Raw genomic sequence first — 19,399 nt, 5'->3', positions numbered from 1 at the left:
TGATGGGGGTGTGGCCAGCCTGCAAATCACCTCAGGCCCCTCGCCCAGGCAGGCCCTGCCCCTCAACGGGACCCCCACCCTGATCCAGGACCCCCTTCAGGGCAGACCAGCTGGCCCCCACCCTTGCACCAGGCCTCTATATTAATAAAAGGGTAGTATGCTAATTAGACTGGGAGACCTTCCAGGAGACCTCCTGGACATCCTTCTGGACAAAGCCATGGTAGTGGGGCTGAGGCAGAGGTGGTTAAGGATGATCAGGCCAGGATGGGAGGCCAGTTGGGGGTGATCAGGCTGGTGGGGGGGCAGTTGGGGGCAAGCATGTCGCCAGTGGGGGGCAGTTGGGGTGATCAGGCCAGCAGGGGCGTGCAGTTTGGGGCATGCAGGCTGACGGGGGGAGCAGTTGGGGGCGAGCAGGCTGGCAGGGCAGGGGGGAAGTTGGGAGTGATCACGCCAGCAGAGAGGGCAGTTGGGGGCAAGCAAGTCAGCAGGCAGAGTGGTTAGGGGCGATCAGGCAGGTAGGCAGGTGAGCAGTTAGGAGCCAGTTGTCCTGGATTGAGAGAGGGATGTTCAACTCCTGAGGGGCCCCAGATTGGAGAGGGTGCAGGCTGGACTGAGGGACACACCCCACCCCGCACAAAAATTTTGTGTACCGGGCCACTTAGTTAGACATAAATAGGAAAGAAAAAGAATGAAAAAAATTAACTAAAAATGGATTGCCCTGGCTGTTTTGGCTCAGTGGAGAGAGCATAAGTCTGCAGACCAAAGGGTGATTATATTAATGTCAATCCTTGTGTAATGTACTATAGTTTTGCAAGGTGTTACTATTGGGGGAAACTGGGTAAAGGATATGTAGGATTTCTCTCTATTATTTCTCAAAACTTCACATGAATCTGTAATTATTCAAATAAAAATTTACTTTAAAAATTGACTAGAGGTACAGGTACATTGTCAGTTTTAGGGAGGAAGATATGCTTGAGAAATCTATCTATATAAAACCCTAATATATAAATCGACCAAACGGCGGAATGACTGGTGGAATGACCAGTCATTATGACACGCACTGACCACCAGGGAGCAGATGCTCAATGCAGGAGCTGCCCCCTTATGGTCCATGCGCTCCTACAGCAGGAACACTGCTCAGCCAGAAGCCGAGCTCATGGCTGGTGAGTGCAGTGGTGGTGGTGGGAGCCTTTCCTGCCTCTGAGGCAGTGTTAAGGAGAGGCAAGCCAAGCGCTAAGGAGTGAGCAGGCGGGTGGTTAGGAGCAAGCAAATAGGTGGTTAGGAGCAAGTAGGTGGGAGGTTAGGAGCGAGGGGTCCCAGATTGCGAGAGGACACAGGCCAGGCTGAGGGACAACCCCCCCTCCCGTGCACAAAATTTTGTGCACCGAGCCTCTTGTTATGAAATAAGAAGGTACATCTTGGCTTTAAAAGATGCTAACAGTCCCCATTTCTAGAAATCTTTCATAAAAACTAGTTAAGTCCCGAAGCAGAAAATAGAGGGTAAAAATATTTCTTAAAGTTGGTTTTTGAAAAAGAAAGATGTTTCAGGGTAGAAGACATTGCATGACAAGATGAGTTGAGAGCTGATGTCCTAAACATCACTCATTAGATCAGAGCAGTCAGGTACAAAGCTTGTATCCCCTTGGTAACTTTGCCAATACAATCTTACAAAACACGCTGGAAACCCAAATATATTCCTCTGAATGGCATTCCCCAGATACCAGAAAATTCCCAGGACCTAACAAAAGCTGAGAAAAATTTCAGATATTATCAATATTCCACACAGAACAGAGAACAACAAGCAGAAAGAAATTAAAAACATTGTAAGGAGTTCATAAACGCAAATATAGAGAATGCTTTGGCCAAACTGCAACAAATGAAATTGGTGCTGGCTAAATGGCTAGAGAGAAGTAAATAGGAATCTCTCAACTGTGAAATGTGCGCATGTCTTCTGCTCCTCAGAGCTTCCTCAAAAACCCAGTCTCTGTCTGTGCTTTTAAAATTCTGGTCCTGTTCTCATCCTACTTGAATGGCTGAAGGATCTGAGAATCAGAAATGGCATCAATTAAAATTTGTCTAAAGTGTGGAAGTTACTGCAAGTACGTATCATAAAATATGAAAGCACTGCAAAGGCTTAAGAGACTCTACAACGTGCCTGTGTCCTTAATAATGTAAAGTCCTGGGCGCAAGTTCCTTTTCCATAGAAAATATCTGTGCATTCTTTCAGTCAATTTCGCCTCGCATCAGATAGCATTTTTAACTCTTGTGACAAAGGCTCATTTATCTCCCAGTTATTTGACAGTTAGCTTTCTTCTGGGCAGTGATTAGGTAGGCATTGCTGACCCATTTCCAGTTGGGGCTCCCAGTGCTCGCTTAAGAAGGTTCTTCTAACTGCAGCACCTGGAAAAGGGTGCCATCTTTATCATTTGAGGGCTAAAGGGAACATCTGCCATCAACTACGGAGTTGCAGCATGTTTGAAAGCAGAGCAGGCTTCACGGACTTGCGCCCTGTGCAATCACACGAGGATCCTTACTCAAAAGGGCCTGCACTTGGTTTAATCCTCTGCTCTCCCTGTTTTGAAATTCTTAGTAATTTGTGAACAAGGAGCTTAGCATTTTTATTTTTCAGTGGGGGCTGTAAATTATGAATCTGGTCCCGGTTGGCCCTGAAATCAGAGGGTAAGAGTAGCTGCCTCTCTGGAGAATGGAAAATTCCTGACCTGACACTTGGAAACTGCCTCCAGCAGGTCCTCTCGCTCTTTGCTGGGGACTCAATGCACTGGCCTCTGAGAGGCCATTTTCACAAAATATCTGGAAAGTTTTGTTCACTCAAGAGAGTTTACCCAGATAGAAAAAAGGCAGGAAAGGGCATGTGGCAAAGCAAGCCTGAGTCCAGTTCCATCAGTTACCAGAGAAAGCGGGAAGCCACTTCCTCCTGTTTCTGGCTCATTCTATCACCTATAGTAGCTAAGAATCGTGAAGGTTTCGCCCAGTTATAAGTATTTTGTTGGTATTTTAATGCTTGCTATTCTGGGAAATGTCTTAAAGAACAGTGAATAAATGTAGGTACTAAACTTCTAAATCTGGGGTAGAGATTTAGAAAATACAGTGTACATATGTCTATAGAACAGAAAAAATACAATGTATATATGTCTATAGAAGAGAAAAAAACACACTTTACAAATACTTATTACATGAGTAGTAAGGAATTATAAAATTGTTCACACCTATTGTATATGATTGAATATTTTTACTGTGCCATTTATATGAACAGATGGGTTTTGATTGTTGAAAACATAGATATTCTTCTCACTTCTTACTGTAATAGTGAGCTTTCTTTTACTGTGTTTTAAAAACAGCTTTACGCCGAAACCGGTTTGGCTCAGTGGATAGAGCGTCGGCCTGCGGACTGAAAGGTCCCAGGTTCGATTCCGGTCAAGGGCATGTACCTGGGTTGCGGGCACATCCCCAGTGGGAGATGTGCAGGAGGCAGCTGATCGATGTCTCTCTCTCATCGATGTTTCCAACTTTCTATCTCTCTCCCTTCCTCTCTGTGAGAAATCAATAAAATATATTTAAAAAAATAAAAAATAAAAAAAAATAAAAACAGCTTTACTAAAGTATTACCTATATTGTAATATTCAACTATTTTGATATATGATTTGATGATATTTAGTAAATTTTACAGTTGAACAACCACCATTACAATCCAGTTTTAGAACATTTTCATAACTCTTTAAAAAATATTTGATTTCAAAGAGAAAGGGAGAGGGAGAGAGAGATAGAAACATCAATGATGAGAGAGAATCATTGATCGGCTGCCTTCTGCATGCCCCACAATGGGGATCGAGCCTGCAACCCGGGCATGTGCCCTTGACCAGAACTGAACCTGGGAGCCTTCTGTCCGCTGGCCAATGCTCAATCTACTGAGCCAAACCAGCTAGGGCCATAACTCTAAAAATATTCCCCATGCAATCAATCCCTGTTCTCTCCAGGCAAACCTAATCTACTTTCTGTTCATATGGATCTGCCCTTTCTGGATATTTTATATAAATTAATTCACATGATATGTGGTCTTTTGTGTATGGCTTCTTTCACTTAGAATATGTTTTTGAAGCTCATTCATTTCAACAATCATTGTTATCTTTTTTTTTATACCCATTGTAATGGATATGAAATAGTATTCCATATGGTTTTGATTTGCATTTTTGTAATGACCAGTGATGTTGAGCCTATTTTTGTGCATTTATTAGCCATTCAGACAGACACACACACACACAGATACATATGCATAAACATATACTTCTTTTGTGAGAATATTTTTAATGTTTTTAATTGAGTTGTCTTCTAACTTTTGAGTATTGAGAGTGCATTCAGGCTTTTGGCATTAACTGATTTTTCATAGATACTCTTTTACCAGGTTGACTAAGCTCTTTTTTATTCTGGTTTAAGAGTTTTCTGTTTTGTTTTGTTTTTAATTATGAATAGATGAGGTTTGTCAAGCCTCATCTGTATCTATTGATATGACTATAGAATTTTGTTCTTTAAATTGTACTTGCTCATGGTGTTTTTATATGTTGTTGGAATTTGTATTTTGTTGAGGGCTTTCTGTCTGTAGTCATAAGGGATATTGGCCTGTAGTTTTCTATTCTTATTGTATCTTCATCTGGTGGTTTTTTATTAAATAACGAGTTGGGAATTGTTATCTGCCTATCTAAAATTTAGAGGAGATCTTATACTACCAGCATTATTTTCCCCATAAATGAATCATAGTATTCGACAGGGCAACCATCCAGGCCTAGGCTTTTTATCTTGAAAACTTTTAAATTAATAATTCAATTTCTTGTTATTTTTCTTTCAGGAGTTCCATTTCTTTTTGATTCAGCTTCAGTAATTACTCTCTTTCTAGGAATTTTTCTAATTAATGTAAGCTATATATATATATAGTGTCCCTTTATAATCCATTTTATTTCTCAAAGGCCAGTAGTAATCCTTCTGTTACTCTTAATTTTAGTAATTTGATTTTTTTTCACTCTCTCCCTCTTTTATTTTTACAAAATAATTAAAGGTCAATATTATTATTCTTTTCAAAGAATCCATTTTTGCTTTCATTGGTTTTCTCTATTGTTTTTCTGTTTTCTAGTTCATTGGTTTTCATCCTAATTTTCACTATTTTCTTCCTCGGGTTAGTTTTGGTTTAGCTTGTTCCTCCCCCACCGCCCCCCACCCCCACCCCAACCCAGTTTCCTAATTGGAAGATTGAGTTATTGATTTTTATATCTTTCATCTTTTCTAATATAGGCATTTATATATTTTTATATATTTATATATTATTTCCCTATAACACTCCTTTAGATTAATACTATAAATTTTGATATGTTGCATTTGCCTTTTCATTAAGTTAAAATATTTAAAAATATACATTGTGATTTACTGTTTGACCAATGGGTTCTCTATAAGTGTGTTAACTGGTTACCAAATATTTTCTAATTTTATTCTAATTCCAGTATAATTTCACTTTGCTCAGAAAATACTTTTTTTATGATTCCAGTTCTTATAAATATATTGAGATGTATTGAGACTTTTCTATGGACTAATTTATATGCTAACCTGGTGAATGTTCCATATTTACTTGTGATGAATTATTCTCTGGTACCACAGTGGAGTGTTCTATAGATGTAAGTTAATGTAACTGTTAGTCTTATTCATTCTTCTTATCATTACTGTTTTTCTGTTTAACTATTCAATCAATTATTGAGAATGGGCTATTGAAGTCTCCAACTTATTTGTTATATTATCACCTCCATTTAATTCTTTCAATTTATTGCTTTATGAATTTTGTGCTTTGTTTTCAGGTGTGTTTTTATTTGGAATTGCTTTATCTTCCTAATGAATTTACTATTGTTTTCATTATAAAACATACCTCTTTCTTTTTATTAACATTTTAAAAAATTCAAGTAAATTGTGACTCATATTAGTAAAGTCACGTTAGGACTATTATGGTTAATATTTTATAGTGGATCTTATTTCATTCCTTTACATTCATCAAGTTTGTGTACTTGAATCTAAAGTGTGAATAGTCCCACAACCATTAATGTTCAGTGTATCAGAGTTCTCTAGAAAATCAGAACCAATAGGATATCTATCTATCTATCTATCTATCTATCTATCTATCTATCTATCTATCTATCTATCTATATCTATTTACCTATCTATCATCTTTCTTTCTTTCTTTCTTTCTTTCTTTCTTTCTTTCTTTCTTTCTTTCTCTTTCTTTCTTTCTTCCTTTCTTTCTTTCTATCTATCTATATTTATTTGTATGAAAAGAGACATACAGATTATGATTTTTACAATAGCTTTATTAACTTGAAAGAATGTCACAATGGCACAGTGCACTTACTTTATTATAAAAATATTGGCTCACATGAATATGAAAGCCAGCAAGTCCAGAATTTATAGATGGAAAACCCAAGGCAGACTGCTAAAAAAATTCTCCCTCTATTTTTTAAAAATATGTTTTTATTGATTTCAGAGAGAGGGAGAGAGAGAGAGATAATCACATCAATGATGGGAGTGAATCATTGATTGGCTACCTCCTGCCTACTCCCTACTAGAGATTGAGCCTGCAATCCAGGCATGTGCCCTGACTGGGAATCGAATTGTGACCTCCTGGTTCATGGGTCGATGCTCTAACATTGAGCCACACTGGTTGGGCTAAAAAATTCCTCCTTATTTGGAGAAACTGGTCTTATTCTATGTAGACAGTCAACTGATAGGATGAGGCCTACCCATATTATGGATGACTGTGCTATGCAGTGAATCATAAAAACACATATGGTATCTGTCTTTGTGGAACCTATAGAACAGGGAGAGGGTGAAGCAGATATGGGGGACAAACAAACATGCTTAGGAAGTCAAGCACATTATGTTGAAAAAAAATGAGGTATTTTGAAATCCTATGAAGGGACCGGACTCATTATGAAACATCCAGGAAGTCTATTTTAAGAAAAAGCCATGTGAGTTGAGAGCTGACAGCTGAATAAGAATTAGTAGGAAAAGTGGGTTGAACAGAATATTCCAGGCAGATGGACGAAAGGACAAATGCAAAGAGAGAGTATGGTATTCTAAAAGTTGCAAGAAGTTCTAGGGGTTGAAGAAGAAAATGAATTGGGGAGAGTGAGTGAGTAATAATACCTTTATTTTTAAAATATATTTAATAATACCTTTATTTTTGCTAGGTAAAGAATGAACTAATATGAAGCAAGAATCAAAGTGGTGAAAGCCATTATTAGCTAACTATTAGACTGATCCAAGCAAAGGCTGAAGGTAGGTGAAACTGAGGGTGGAGTTATTAAGATAAGGCGGCAGTTTTGAGAGATATTTAGAAGGTGATATCAACAACACATGAAAAAGTATTAGCTATGATAGTGAGAAACTAGGGGTGATCAGGGTTAAATGCTACATTAATGACTTGTACAATTATACAAATTACTAGAGGCCCAGTGCACAAATTCATGCATGGGTGGGGTCCAACTAGCCTGACATCAATCAGGGTGGATCAGGGCCAGGCCTATAGGGAGGAGGAGATGGCAGGAAGTTGGCTGGCTGGCCCGCCCCAATCAGGGCCCGATCAGGATGGCTCCGACTGAGGGAGGGGCCGTGGGCGACTGGCTGGCCACCCCGCCCTCGATTGGGGTGGAAGAGGCTGATCAGGGGCAGGGCCAGCCAGGAGCAAGGGGATATGAGAGGTTGGCTGCTGGCCACAACTCCTGATCCAGCCGATTTGCTGGCTGCAGTGGGCATCATAGCGACTGGTCATTCTGGTCGTTATGGTGTTCCAGTCGCTGGCTTTTTATATATATAGATGGCTTTCCTCATTAAGATATGTAACCTTGGATAAGAAACAGTTTTGAAAGGAAGATTACCTACTTCCTTTCAAGAGGTGGGTTATCCAGCCTCATGTGCAGAATTATTAGTGGGTCTTTGTAAAGGTCTCCCTGCACATAAAAATAATGATTGCTGTCGACCTAGTGCTTAATTCTCTATTTAAGAATTAAAGTGAGAGCTTTAATTCCTTAGTTAATAACTTAGTCACCATCTGTCAAATGCTAAACACATAGGGACTACTTCCATTTAACCAGCAACTCTTTATTTATAACTGAGGTTGAATGTGCTTACTAGTTTAAAATGCTCTCCTGAGATTAGGTTATAATCAAGGAGAGTAAGGAATTAAAATAATAGTTTATGGCCCTGGCTTGGTGGTTCAGTTGATTGGAGCATCCTCCCATACATGAAAAGGATGTGGGTTTGATTCCTGGTCAGGGCACATACCTACGATTTGTGTTCAATCTCTGGTCAGGGTGCATACAGGAGGCAACTGATCGACGTTTCTCTCTCTCAAAAAAAAAAAATCAATAAAAACATATCCTTTGATGAGGATTTTAAAAAAAAGATGGCTTATGAAAGAAATACACATATATATGTAAATGCAGGCCTTTTCTTTATAACTTCAATGTCATCATTTTGGTTTTTATCCAGCATTATGGATAAATGACATAATTCTGAACTTTGAGTTTTCAAAAAGTCATATCAGTATCTCCATGCTCAGGGCACCCATAAATTTTATAATTATCCCTTCTTTATTTTAGTCCAAGTAATGCCATTATTAAAGAGAATAAATGTGAGTACATTAAAAAGTAATTTATTAACCACATTTATTAATCCTCATATTTCTTATTACAAACTGCCTAGACACAGAAAGTTTCACACTTGAACTTATTATGCTACATTGATTTAAAAGATATCATTTCCAATAAAAACTAAAAAACCTCAGAGAGTATTTTGGGAAAGGGAGCATTCTTTATTGATCTTGTGACATAAGACATATCAGTTCTCCTGTATCTCGTTTATACTTAAGTATGTCTCTATTAATAATGTAAAGTGTTTGATGGAAAGTGCTTCATAAATAGATTCTTCCAATTCTGAATCAATATCTTCACTTAATTTTTTCTCTGTTATTGATATTCAATGACAGAATAAAATTCTGTATGGATCAAGGACATTTTCTTACAAATATACCAGTGTTGGAAAGCTTACATTATATCATATGACTTTAGACTAAGAGCAAAAATAGATACCTTTTGCTATGTTTTTTAGTTCTCCCTCTACATCTCACCTTGCCTCTATTTTTTGTCTCCTAAACTCTCTTAAGGTTGACAACTGCTTATGCAACTGTTCTCTCAGAGACTTTTGTAAATATCATTGAGACACTTTTCAGGCTGTGAAAAATGCTTTGGGTGGTTGCCTAGCCTGGTCTCATTAATATGCATCTGCATTGCCCTCCTGTGACAGGCAGCAGAGAAAATACAGAGACAGGAGGGTGGGGGATTAAATTATGTGAATTTTCCTCTGGTGAAAAGAAGATGAATCAAATAACCACAGTGGTCTCTGAATGTCTATTTTTATTCCTCATTTTGGGAATTTCCCTAGCAGGTAAGGCAAACCAGAAAATATAGAAAATTTATTGACACTGAGGTCAATTTTTCACAGAGTGGGTATAAGATTTATTTACCCTTGATTTCTGAATAAGGGAATATTAAAAAAAAAAGAAAAGTACAGACCCCTCTCTTTCCTCGGAGGGAGGACTCCGCCGCGGCAGTGGGTGCTCGCAGCGCCGCCCGGGCCGTCACCATGGTGAAGCTGAGCAAAGAGGCCAAGCAGAGGCTGCAGCAGCTCTTCAAGGGCGGCCAGTTCGCCATCCGCTGGGGCTTTATCCCTCTCGTGATTTACCTGGGATTTAAGAGGGGTGCAGATCCTGGAATGCCTGAACCAACTGTTTTGAGCTTACTTTGGGGATAAAGGACTGTTTGGTCATCTGGATTTGGAAGCAATCAATGGACAGTAACAACATGGAAGGTGTGCCCTCTGGCTGGCATAAGAGATGGGACATCGTTCACACGTTCACCAATTGAATGGCACAGGGCTCTTCTCGGACGCATCTGTAGCAGAGTGGAGCCTCTACTGACTGATTTATGGGGGACTGGATCAAAATAAATATTTTTTAACAAAAAAAAAAAGAAAAAAAAAAAGAAAAAAAAAAGAAAAGTACAAGTACTTAAATACTTAAACATTAACTTTTGTTTAATGTTGAAGAAGATAATTGAAAAGCTTTACTGATTGGAAACTTCGGGCCTTACAGTTCATTGTACCCTTATCACGTATATTTGTTCTCATTCTTGATGTTAATATTAATTCCTTTCATAAATCGTTGCTTTTATCATAACTTACTTATTTAAAAAATTTTGGTTCTCATTAAATAGGTCTATTGAGTTTGGAAAGACAATTAGAAGAGCATTATATGGCTGAATTTTTCAAGGTAAATAAAGAGAAAAGTTGTATTAGAAACAAGATAGTGTAAGGGCTAGGAACAGAGACTATAATATTAATTGCGCTTCTACAAGACATACTCAGAGATCATTCTTAAATAATACTTTGTTGCTCAAAGCAACTGACTGTGGGTCCATCCTTGAGGAAAGGGAAACCAGATAAGACTGAGTCAAAGCGGCAGGGGTGGGCAAACTTTTTGACTCGAGGGCCACAATGGGTTCTTAAACTGGACCGGAGGGCCGGAACAAAAGCATGGATGGAGCGTTTGTGTGAACTAATATATGTTAATGCCGGGGTCCAACCCCAGCAGGTCCAGGGGTCCCCAAAGGTGTGGACGGAGTCAGCAAAGAAGGAATGACATGGAAGCAGCATTCAGTTGATCAGCAGCCTAGCCAGGATCTCCAGCCAGGCAGGATCTCCAGCCAAGTTCTGGTCTGGATCTCCAGAGAGGTTCTGCTTCATATCTCCAGCCAGGTTCTGTGTCCATGTTCTCTTGCTAGGTTCTCCAGGTTCTCCAGCCAGGTTCTGTAGCCATGTTCCCTCGCTAGGTTCTCCAGCCAGGTTCTGTCCAGGTTCTCCAGCCAGGTTCAGTCACCAGGTTCTAGTCAGGTTCTCTTGCCCATTTCTGTAGTCAGGTTCAGTCCAGGATCTTTTGCCATGTTCTCTCCAGCGAAGTTCTTCTGTCTCTAGTTCTGTGTAGGTTCTGTCTTCTAAGTTCTGTGTTCTAAGTTCTGTGTTCTAAGTTCTGTGTTCTAAGTTCTGTGTCTTGCTGTCTTGTTACATCTGTATTTATACCAGTTGATTCAATCCTATCAATCTCTATTCCAAAGGTTAGGGCGTTTCTTATCTCCATTCCAGGGAGTAAAGATTATGTAGCTTAAGCATGATTGTTCATAGTTAAAGTGATTAATTACCCGCCTGGCACTTAGTTGAGGGGTTTTATTCCCTCCCTAACTTCAGGGGAAAATCCCTACCTGGGGAAACAATCTTTCTCAGAGACCTTGGTTAAAACACATAGTGCCAAGAAGGTGAGCAAACATATTAAGAACAGTATGCCATATATGCCAGGTCCCTTGAAACAGTAAGGATGGACCGGCTCCCGGCATGTTAACACTGCTGCTGGTGAAGGAGCGGAGGGGAGAGCAAGAGAACCCTCCACTCTTTCGGCTCTGCGGGCCGGATAGAACAGCCGAACGGGCCGGATCCGGCCCGCAGGCCGTAGTTTGCCCACGGCTGGTAGGGATAAGATCTCCACAGAAATCAAGGGCTATTCTTTGTACCTATATACTAGGTGTACCGGTTAATAATTCGGATTTTGTAATCAAAGAAAACATCATAATTTCAAGAGAAACATCAAAAGTGCTTTATTCAAAGTAATGTCCATTGCTAGCTGCACATTTCCCCCATCTTTCAGGTAATTTGTGGATACCATCCCAACAGAACTTCTCTTGTTTTGAGGCAAACCATTCAGAGACCCAATTTTCCACTTCTTCATATGTTTTGAAGTGCTGCTCAGAAAGTGCGTGTGCCATCGATCGGAACAAGTGGTAATCTGAAGGAGCAAGGTCTGGTGAATGCAGCGGGTGGGTTAATACTTCCCAGGCCAGATCTTTTAATGTGTCTTTAACTGGTTTTGAAGTGTGTGATGGTGCGTTATCATGAAGCAAAATTACTTTGCCGTGTCTTCTGGCCCATTCTGGTCGTTTTATGATCAAAGCGTGGTTCAAATTGATTATTTGTTGTCAGTAGTGATCAGTATTAACGGTTCACCTGGTTTTAGAAGCTCATAATACACCACACTTTCCTGATCCCACCAAAGGCAGAGTGTTGTCTTCTACCGAAGCGATTTGGCCTTGCAGTCGATGTTGATGGTTGACCTGGATCAATCCATGATTTTGTGCATTTGGGATTCTCAAAATCAATCCACTTTTCATCGCCAGTCACAATTCAATGCAAAAAAGACTTTCTTTTGTGCTGTTGAAGCAACATTTTACTGATGACTTTTCCGTTTTCCATTTGTCTTTCGTTCAGTTGATGTGGCACCCATTTTCCTTCCTTTAAAATCTTTCCCATTGCTTGTAAACGATCAGAAATTGTTTGCTGAGCAACATTTAATCCTTCTGCAAGTTGTTTTTGAGTTTGACATGCGTCTTCATCCAATAATGCGTGTAATTGTTGGTCTTCAAACGTTTTTGGTTGACCTGGACGTTCTTTGTCTTTCACATCGAAATCATCACTTTTAAAGCGTTTAAACCAGCGTTCACAAGTATCTTGAAATGGAGCATGTTCACCATAAGCTTCCCGAAGTATTCAGCAGCACTTTTCTTCAAAATAAAGTAATATATTAAAACTTCCCGCAAATGCTTTTTTTTTGGCATGAAATTTGACAGTTTTAAGTGTAAAAATATCTATGATGTTAACACCTTCAGAAAATTTGACATATGAAGTTTTGAAGCTTGTTGTCAATACAACAAAATAGCATACATATCAAATTGCATATACATATATCAACATATGTGTAACTCCATCTATTGAAAAAAATCTGCATTATTAACTGGTGCACCTAGTACCATCCATCTTTCTATCTGTCCATCCATTCATTATCTACTTATTAATAATTGTTCTATCAACTATGTGATGGAATCCATTATTTAAAAGAACTAAGGGACACAAAATGTAAAATAGATCCAAATTGTCAAGATAGCGCCTCAGGATTCTTGTGTTCTAACTTCAAGGATTCCTCTATACTTGGCTTTCCTGGCATCTTTTCTGTTCAGAAAGACCATGCAGAATTACATAGAACTCGGTAACTATTGTTCAGAGTCATTTCTGTAATATGAAAACCCATTACTGACTTCTTCCCTATGTATTTAGAGTTAGGCTTTGAAAATTTTTGGTGGAGAAGCGAGAATGCTGTTCCTGTCTTTGTGGTTACATCTCTTCTGCCCACTTCTTTCTTTTCTGAATGGCTAGAAATTTCCTAGTTTGTAGTTGATGAGATATCCCCTCTTCCACTCCTACTATATATCCTGCTGAAATTTACTTATTCTTATTCATGTCAAAAGCTTCCGACGAATGACTACCGACGAATGACTATTGTCTTAATTTAACTGATCTCAGCTGCATGGAGGAAAGAAATCTTATTGTGTGAAATAAATTAAAACAAAATTATTACTGGCTTACTTTGTTTCCTATTCTGGAATATTTGCCTCTTAAAAATGCAATTCCTGAATCTTCCCTCATAATATTTATGTGAGATTGCAAATTGAATTTCAGGCATGGCAGTGTTTTAGATATATTTAAAATCTCACACCACAGGTGTTTGCCAATTCAATTTACTAATATGTGCAGCTTTGCTTTGACTTTACCATGTTTGCTCATAGGACCTACTATGGTGTTGTACTGCATATACTCAACAAATTCTTAAATTTTATCAATTATTTCTTTATGTCTAATAAGAGAGGCATGGGATCCAGGATCCTGCAGCTCAGTTACAAAACAAGGGTTCTTTTACCATTTACAGGTGAGAGGGAATAGAAGGAATGTATAAAATAAGATACATTAAAAGGGCCAGGGCATAGAAATCTATAACTTTGATATATTTTTAATATTGTTTTGGCTATGTAAGGCTCCTTTGAATTACACATAAGTTTCAAGACTGAATTTTCCATTTCAGCAAAAAAATAAAAAGAGAGGCATCACTGGAATTCTGATAGGTGGTATCTAGATTATTTGAAGGTGGTATTATCATCTCAACAATATTGTGTCTCAATCCATGAACATGGGATATCTTTTTATTTACAGATCTTCTTTAATGACTTTCAGCAATGGTTTATAGTTTTCACTGAACCAATTCTTCATTCCTTGGTTTCATTTATTCTTAATTACTTTATCCTTTTGAGTGCTACTGAAAATGGAATTGATTTATTAATTTTCTTTTCAAATTGTAGAGAAGCAAAACCAATTTTTACACGTTGATCTTTATCCTACAACTTTGTTGATTAATTCTAGTAGTTTTTTGGTGGGTTCTTTAGGATTGTCTCTATGTAAGATCATGTTATCTACAAATAGCACTTCCCCCATTTTTCTTTATTCATCTACTTTGATTTAAACTAAACATTTATGGAGATCCAGTTGGTGCCAATGGTAAAAGCAAGGCCTTTTCTTTCTCTTTTTTAAAATATGTTTTTATTAATTTTTAGAGAGAGAAAGGGGTAGGAATAGAGAGATAGAAACATCAGCCAATGAGAGAGGAACATCATCTATCAGCTGCCTCCTGCACGCCCAGACAGGTGCCCTGACAGGAATCAAACCAGTGACCTCTTGGTGCATGATGGGTCGACATTCAACTACTGAGCCACACTGGCTGGATGATCTTTTCCCCCTTAAAGCTCATTGCTGTAATCTCAACACCTAGTTTCATATTAGATGCATAAGAATATTTAATTAATATTCAAGATAATGAAGAAGGGATGAATGGAAATGATACATATAATGATAATCTTCGATTTTTAAGGTGGAGGTTATTGGAATAAAAGGATGTTAAGGAGAGAAGGGGCCATTCCAGTAGAGGCTCAGTGAGAAAATTGCTTTTAGGTTTATGGTTCTTAACCCTTGGTTTCACATTAGAGTCAACCAGGATGTTTAAAAAATACCTTTGTTTTGGGTATATCCCCAGAGTATATTCATCATAATCTCTGGAGTGGATTTTGAGAATTTGTAGTTTTAAAAACCTCCCAGATGATTATTTTTTGAGAACCACTCTCTTACAGGATTACTCCTCATGTGATCTGAATTACTACTTCTCCTGCCAGGTAAGCTGTGCCTTATTAAAAGCCTGATTGCAATCACACACATTTCCTTCTGCTTCAGGAAGAGTGCTTTTGCTACTGCATATAAATCTCGGGAGATCGCTTTCCTCATGATTATGTTATAGGGGACCTTCGCCCTCTGCTCTGACAGACAGCATTCGGCATCTGAAAGGATCACATCTAATGGCATCTACTTCCACAGCATATCAATGTATAGGCTTAGGCCAGTGGTTGGCAAACTTGCGGCTTTGCAAACTGCAGCTTGCGAGCCACATGCGACTCTTGGGCCCCTTGAGTGTGGCGGTATTTTGTGAAAGACCCACACTCAAGGGGCCAAAGAGCCGCATTTTGCTTTCGAGCCGCGGTTTGCCAACCATGGGAGTAGGCAACAGGAGAAGATAGTGGCCTTGACACTAAACAGATTACAAAATCTTTCTCCTGTATTCCACAGCGGTGGTAGATCTCTGTCTATGAGCTAGTTCCACTGAAAACATAGAGACAATTTCTAGCTCACTACACTAATCAACAATGTCAGGGACAAATTAGCAAGTTTAATTTTGTATACACAGCAGAGTGTCTCAGGAAAATCTTTGGGCCTGGTATTCAGAGGAGACATGTATTGTAATTCGTTTCTTGTTATAAGCAGTATGATTAGAAACAAGTTATTTCTACCTACCTGGATGTAAGACCTTTTATTTATGAAGTCAGCAGTTGAACTTGGTATTCTCTAAGTTTCCTGAGGGCTCTAATAATCTATGACGTCATGTGCAATAAAAGATGTGTTTATCCACTACTTAACTGAGGTCTAGAAAATGGAATTTCTGGTATTACTTTCTAGTATGCAGTAAAAGGCTGAAACTAATCATAATCAGTTGTTTGACATCATTTTATGATAAATGTTTGTGTAATACCATATTTACAATGTTTGTGTAATGCCAGGCCTACATATTGTCACTTTATCTTTAAAACAACCATGGAAGTAGATACTATTATTACCCATATTTTACAGATGTGAAACTGAGGGTAAAGAACTCTAAGTTGCCTATGTTGTCACAGCTCATGCAGAGCAGAAGGGGTCTTTGATCCCAAACAACACATCTGTCGAGCCTGTGGTCTTGGCACTAATAGCGCGGTGCTACATCTTGCCTATGATGGAAACAAAAAAGCACTGACTTATATAGATGTTTCTATAGAAACTTAGCAAACAGATTTTAACCAATCACTAATTATATACAGTTGGCCCTTAAGCAACTCGAGTTTGAATTGTATAGTTGTACTTATATGATCATTTTTTTTCAATTCACTTACTCAGTTCAATTGATTCACTGAGTTCAGTGGATGCCTGCAATTCAAACCCGCATTATGCAAGGGTCTACTGACAATTGGGAATCTGGACTGCAAAGCCCCTGAAGTTATAAGCAGATTTTAGACTGCACAAGCGGTAGGTATTCCAACCCCCATCTCCCCTGTGCTGTTCAAGGTCAACTGTATTGTTCCATTTAAGCCCCTCATGCCTTATTTAATTAGAGCAGAATTGCATTCCTTCCTTGTGGCCTAGAGCTCTAAGCGAAGCCATGGTCGTGCTGGCTGTGATCGGTTGTGCTCATGCCAGCACTCCCTCCCACAGAGAGACTGAGAGTTCCTTTATTCTAGCCCTACTGCATCTCTCAGTTTATCCATGGTTTCTGTATGGCTAGCAGAGCGTTTTCCCATGTATGTGTGTGGCTGGCAGAGTAGTTTATTCACATATTTCTCACACTATTGGTCAAGTCCTGCGCTCTCTAGTTCCCCGGGTTCCACAGCTACTTATTGCATCACAGGAACCCACTTCATTCTTCACATTTGATATTTGACTCCTGCCTGAGAAAGTCTAAATAAATCATAATTATATGGTTTATAGTTTGTTTAATATTATTTGTTTTAGCTAGCTTGGCATCAAGTTTTCTTCAACAGTAGTTAACAAAGTTTACGGTATGGAGACAAATAACTTAATCATTGTATCCACCCAGGCTGCATGACCATATGATATGGATCTTAAGGTTGTAGAAATAAATAAAAATATAGTATCTCTTTTAAAAAATTAAATTTATTGGGGTGACATTGGTCAACGTGAGCATATGGTTTTCAGGTGCGGGTTTCTATCTTTAAAAATGAATGAAGTTAGTAGCCAAAGAAAATATGTCTCCTGGACAATCCAATAAACACAATACCTGGACAAAGATGGAAACAGTTGACCTCCTGACCTATTCGATAAAAAAGCACAAACTTGTTTAAAGATATAAAGGCAAGGGTAGGGGAAACTACAAAGTGGACCTTTCAGTGCAGAAAAAAATATAAAATCATTCTCTGTGTTCCTAACTTCATGTCCATGTGTTTTCGAATTTATAATCTTTTAACTTAAGGACATGTTCCAGGACATGCACAATATCACCAACAGAGTTTCAAGCCTCAGATAATAACAGTTAGATAAAACCCTTCTACTGTATATTTGCTATCACAGTCAAGAATGTAAGTGCTTAGGCTTTGAGAAAGATAGCAAAGCATAAAAGAGAAGGATATTTTCAAGAAGCCGTTAATCCTCTAGCCATTTTCCCTGAAGAAAATTTAAAGCCACCGTGTAATATTGCATCAGGAAGCTTGAAGCTGTTCTTGGCGTTCATTAAACAATGGGCTACAGTTCTCCCTCAGGATAGTCTCAGCCTACCTTAAAAGATACACAGCCTTCCTATTTGGAACATTTTGACAAGCAATTCAAAAATTCAAATTTCTGTAGGTCACTTTGCCCTTCAACTCGTGTCTTTCATCCTAGTTGCAGGACATACTGTCCAGACCAGTCCCATAAACTATGATAATTGGACCCTGGGCACTGCCATGTATCATAAAATTTATAGCTCAAGCAAGCCACTTACTGGTTTTAATAGAATCAAAAGGAGAGAAAACACATTTCCATTATCCCATAAAATTTCCCAGACAACTCAATATTTTTGACAAGCTTAACCAAATAGCATTGGGGCTGAGCTAGAAAGTATTAGTAAAAAAATTGAGCAATATGAGATAGTTTTAAACTCATTGATATATTCTGCTGCCTGTGGGAGACGCACCAGAAGTATAGATTAGTGACCAAAAACTGTGTTGGGTTGTGGCCTAAGAAATAGATTAGGTCCTTAAACCCTATATTATATCCTACCACTGTTAGAGAAAATTCCCTGAGGCTGCCACTCTGTGAACAGATACAAAAAGAGAGGATAAAAATGTGTACTCCATGGGAGAAATCGAAAAGCATGAACCAATGTGCTTGATTGTTTAAATGCTGTGTTGGGCTGGCTGGTGCGGTGACAGCATTATGAGTGATTGTAGAGTAACTTTATACTACATGTACAATAATTTATACTATATGCTATCATTTCATTCTTACAAAATTTTTTTAATACTCACCCGAGGATATTTTTTCCATTGATTTCTAGAGAGACTGGAAGGGAGGGAGGAGGGGTAGGTGGGAGGGAAGAGAGCGGGGGAGGAGAGAGAGAGAGAGAGACATCAAGTGGGCCTTCCATACACAGCCCACACTCTAACCACTGAACAACTGGTCAGGTCCACTTCTTACAACTTTTTAATCCTTGTTTTATAACTGAGGAAATTGATATTATTAGTGAATTGATAATACACTCTTACAATTAATTGGTGGCAGGGCCCCAATTAGAACCATAAGTCTTGGTTGCCCATGACTACTTTGCCTCACCAAGTTCATGTCAGATAAATAAATGTTCATTGACCACCTACAATGTAGAGAGCATAGTGCCAGTTGCTTTGGAGGAGAATGAAGAGGACTAGACTTGTTCTCATAGAGTCTACAACTACAGCACATGGAAGGATCACAGATGACAACTTCACAAATCTAAGGTCATATTCTAGCACCATCCTTTATTCTAGCTTTTTGGACAAAGACTCAACATCTCTGAACCTAGTTTCCTCATCTAGGCAATTAATATGATGCAATACACATTTCAGAGGTCTTTTAAAAGCTAGAGACAATGTTTGTAAAAAGTATCACACCACACGGTACATGACCCAGAGAAACTCTTAACTAAATATTAATTTACATCACTATTGGTAGAAAAAGATAAGAAAACAAGTTATGATCACGCCGGCTAGAATGAAGTGCCTTTTAAAATATACAGCTTTTAGTATACAACCTTTATATG

General features: G+C 38.7%; 1 protein-coding gene across 1 annotated transcript; it reads left to right on the top strand.

Annotated features, from left to right (window-relative positions):
- The first annotated feature begins 9,625 nt into the window (after nucleotides 1-9,625).
- LOC118660095 (mitochondrial import receptor subunit TOM7 homolog) lies at nucleotides 9,626-9,974 on the top strand. Its single transcript, XM_036317180.1, has one exon. The coding sequence runs from the start codon at nucleotides 9,691-9,693 to the stop codon at nucleotides 9,856-9,858; it is 168 nt and encodes a 55-aa protein (XP_036173073.1). The 5' UTR covers nucleotides 9,626-9,690; the 3' UTR covers nucleotides 9,859-9,974.
- Nucleotides 9,975-19,399: the final 9,425 nt, after the last annotated feature.

Source organism: Myotis myotis, unplaced genomic scaffold (assembly GCF_014108235.1).
Source record: "Myotis myotis isolate mMyoMyo1 unplaced genomic scaffold, mMyoMyo1.p scaffold_m19_p_7, whole genome shotgun sequence".
Taxonomy (NCBI): domain Eukaryota; kingdom Metazoa; phylum Chordata; class Mammalia; order Chiroptera; family Vespertilionidae; genus Myotis; species Myotis myotis.
The sequence above is the reverse complement of the archived record's forward strand: the minus strand, read 5'-3'. Positions and strand labels throughout refer to the sequence as shown.

Coding starts and splice junctions, on each gene's coding strand:
- LOC118660095 (XM_036317180.1), top strand. CDS start 9,691: ATGGTGAAGCTGAGCAAAGAGGCCAAGCAGAGGCTGCAGCAGCTCTTC.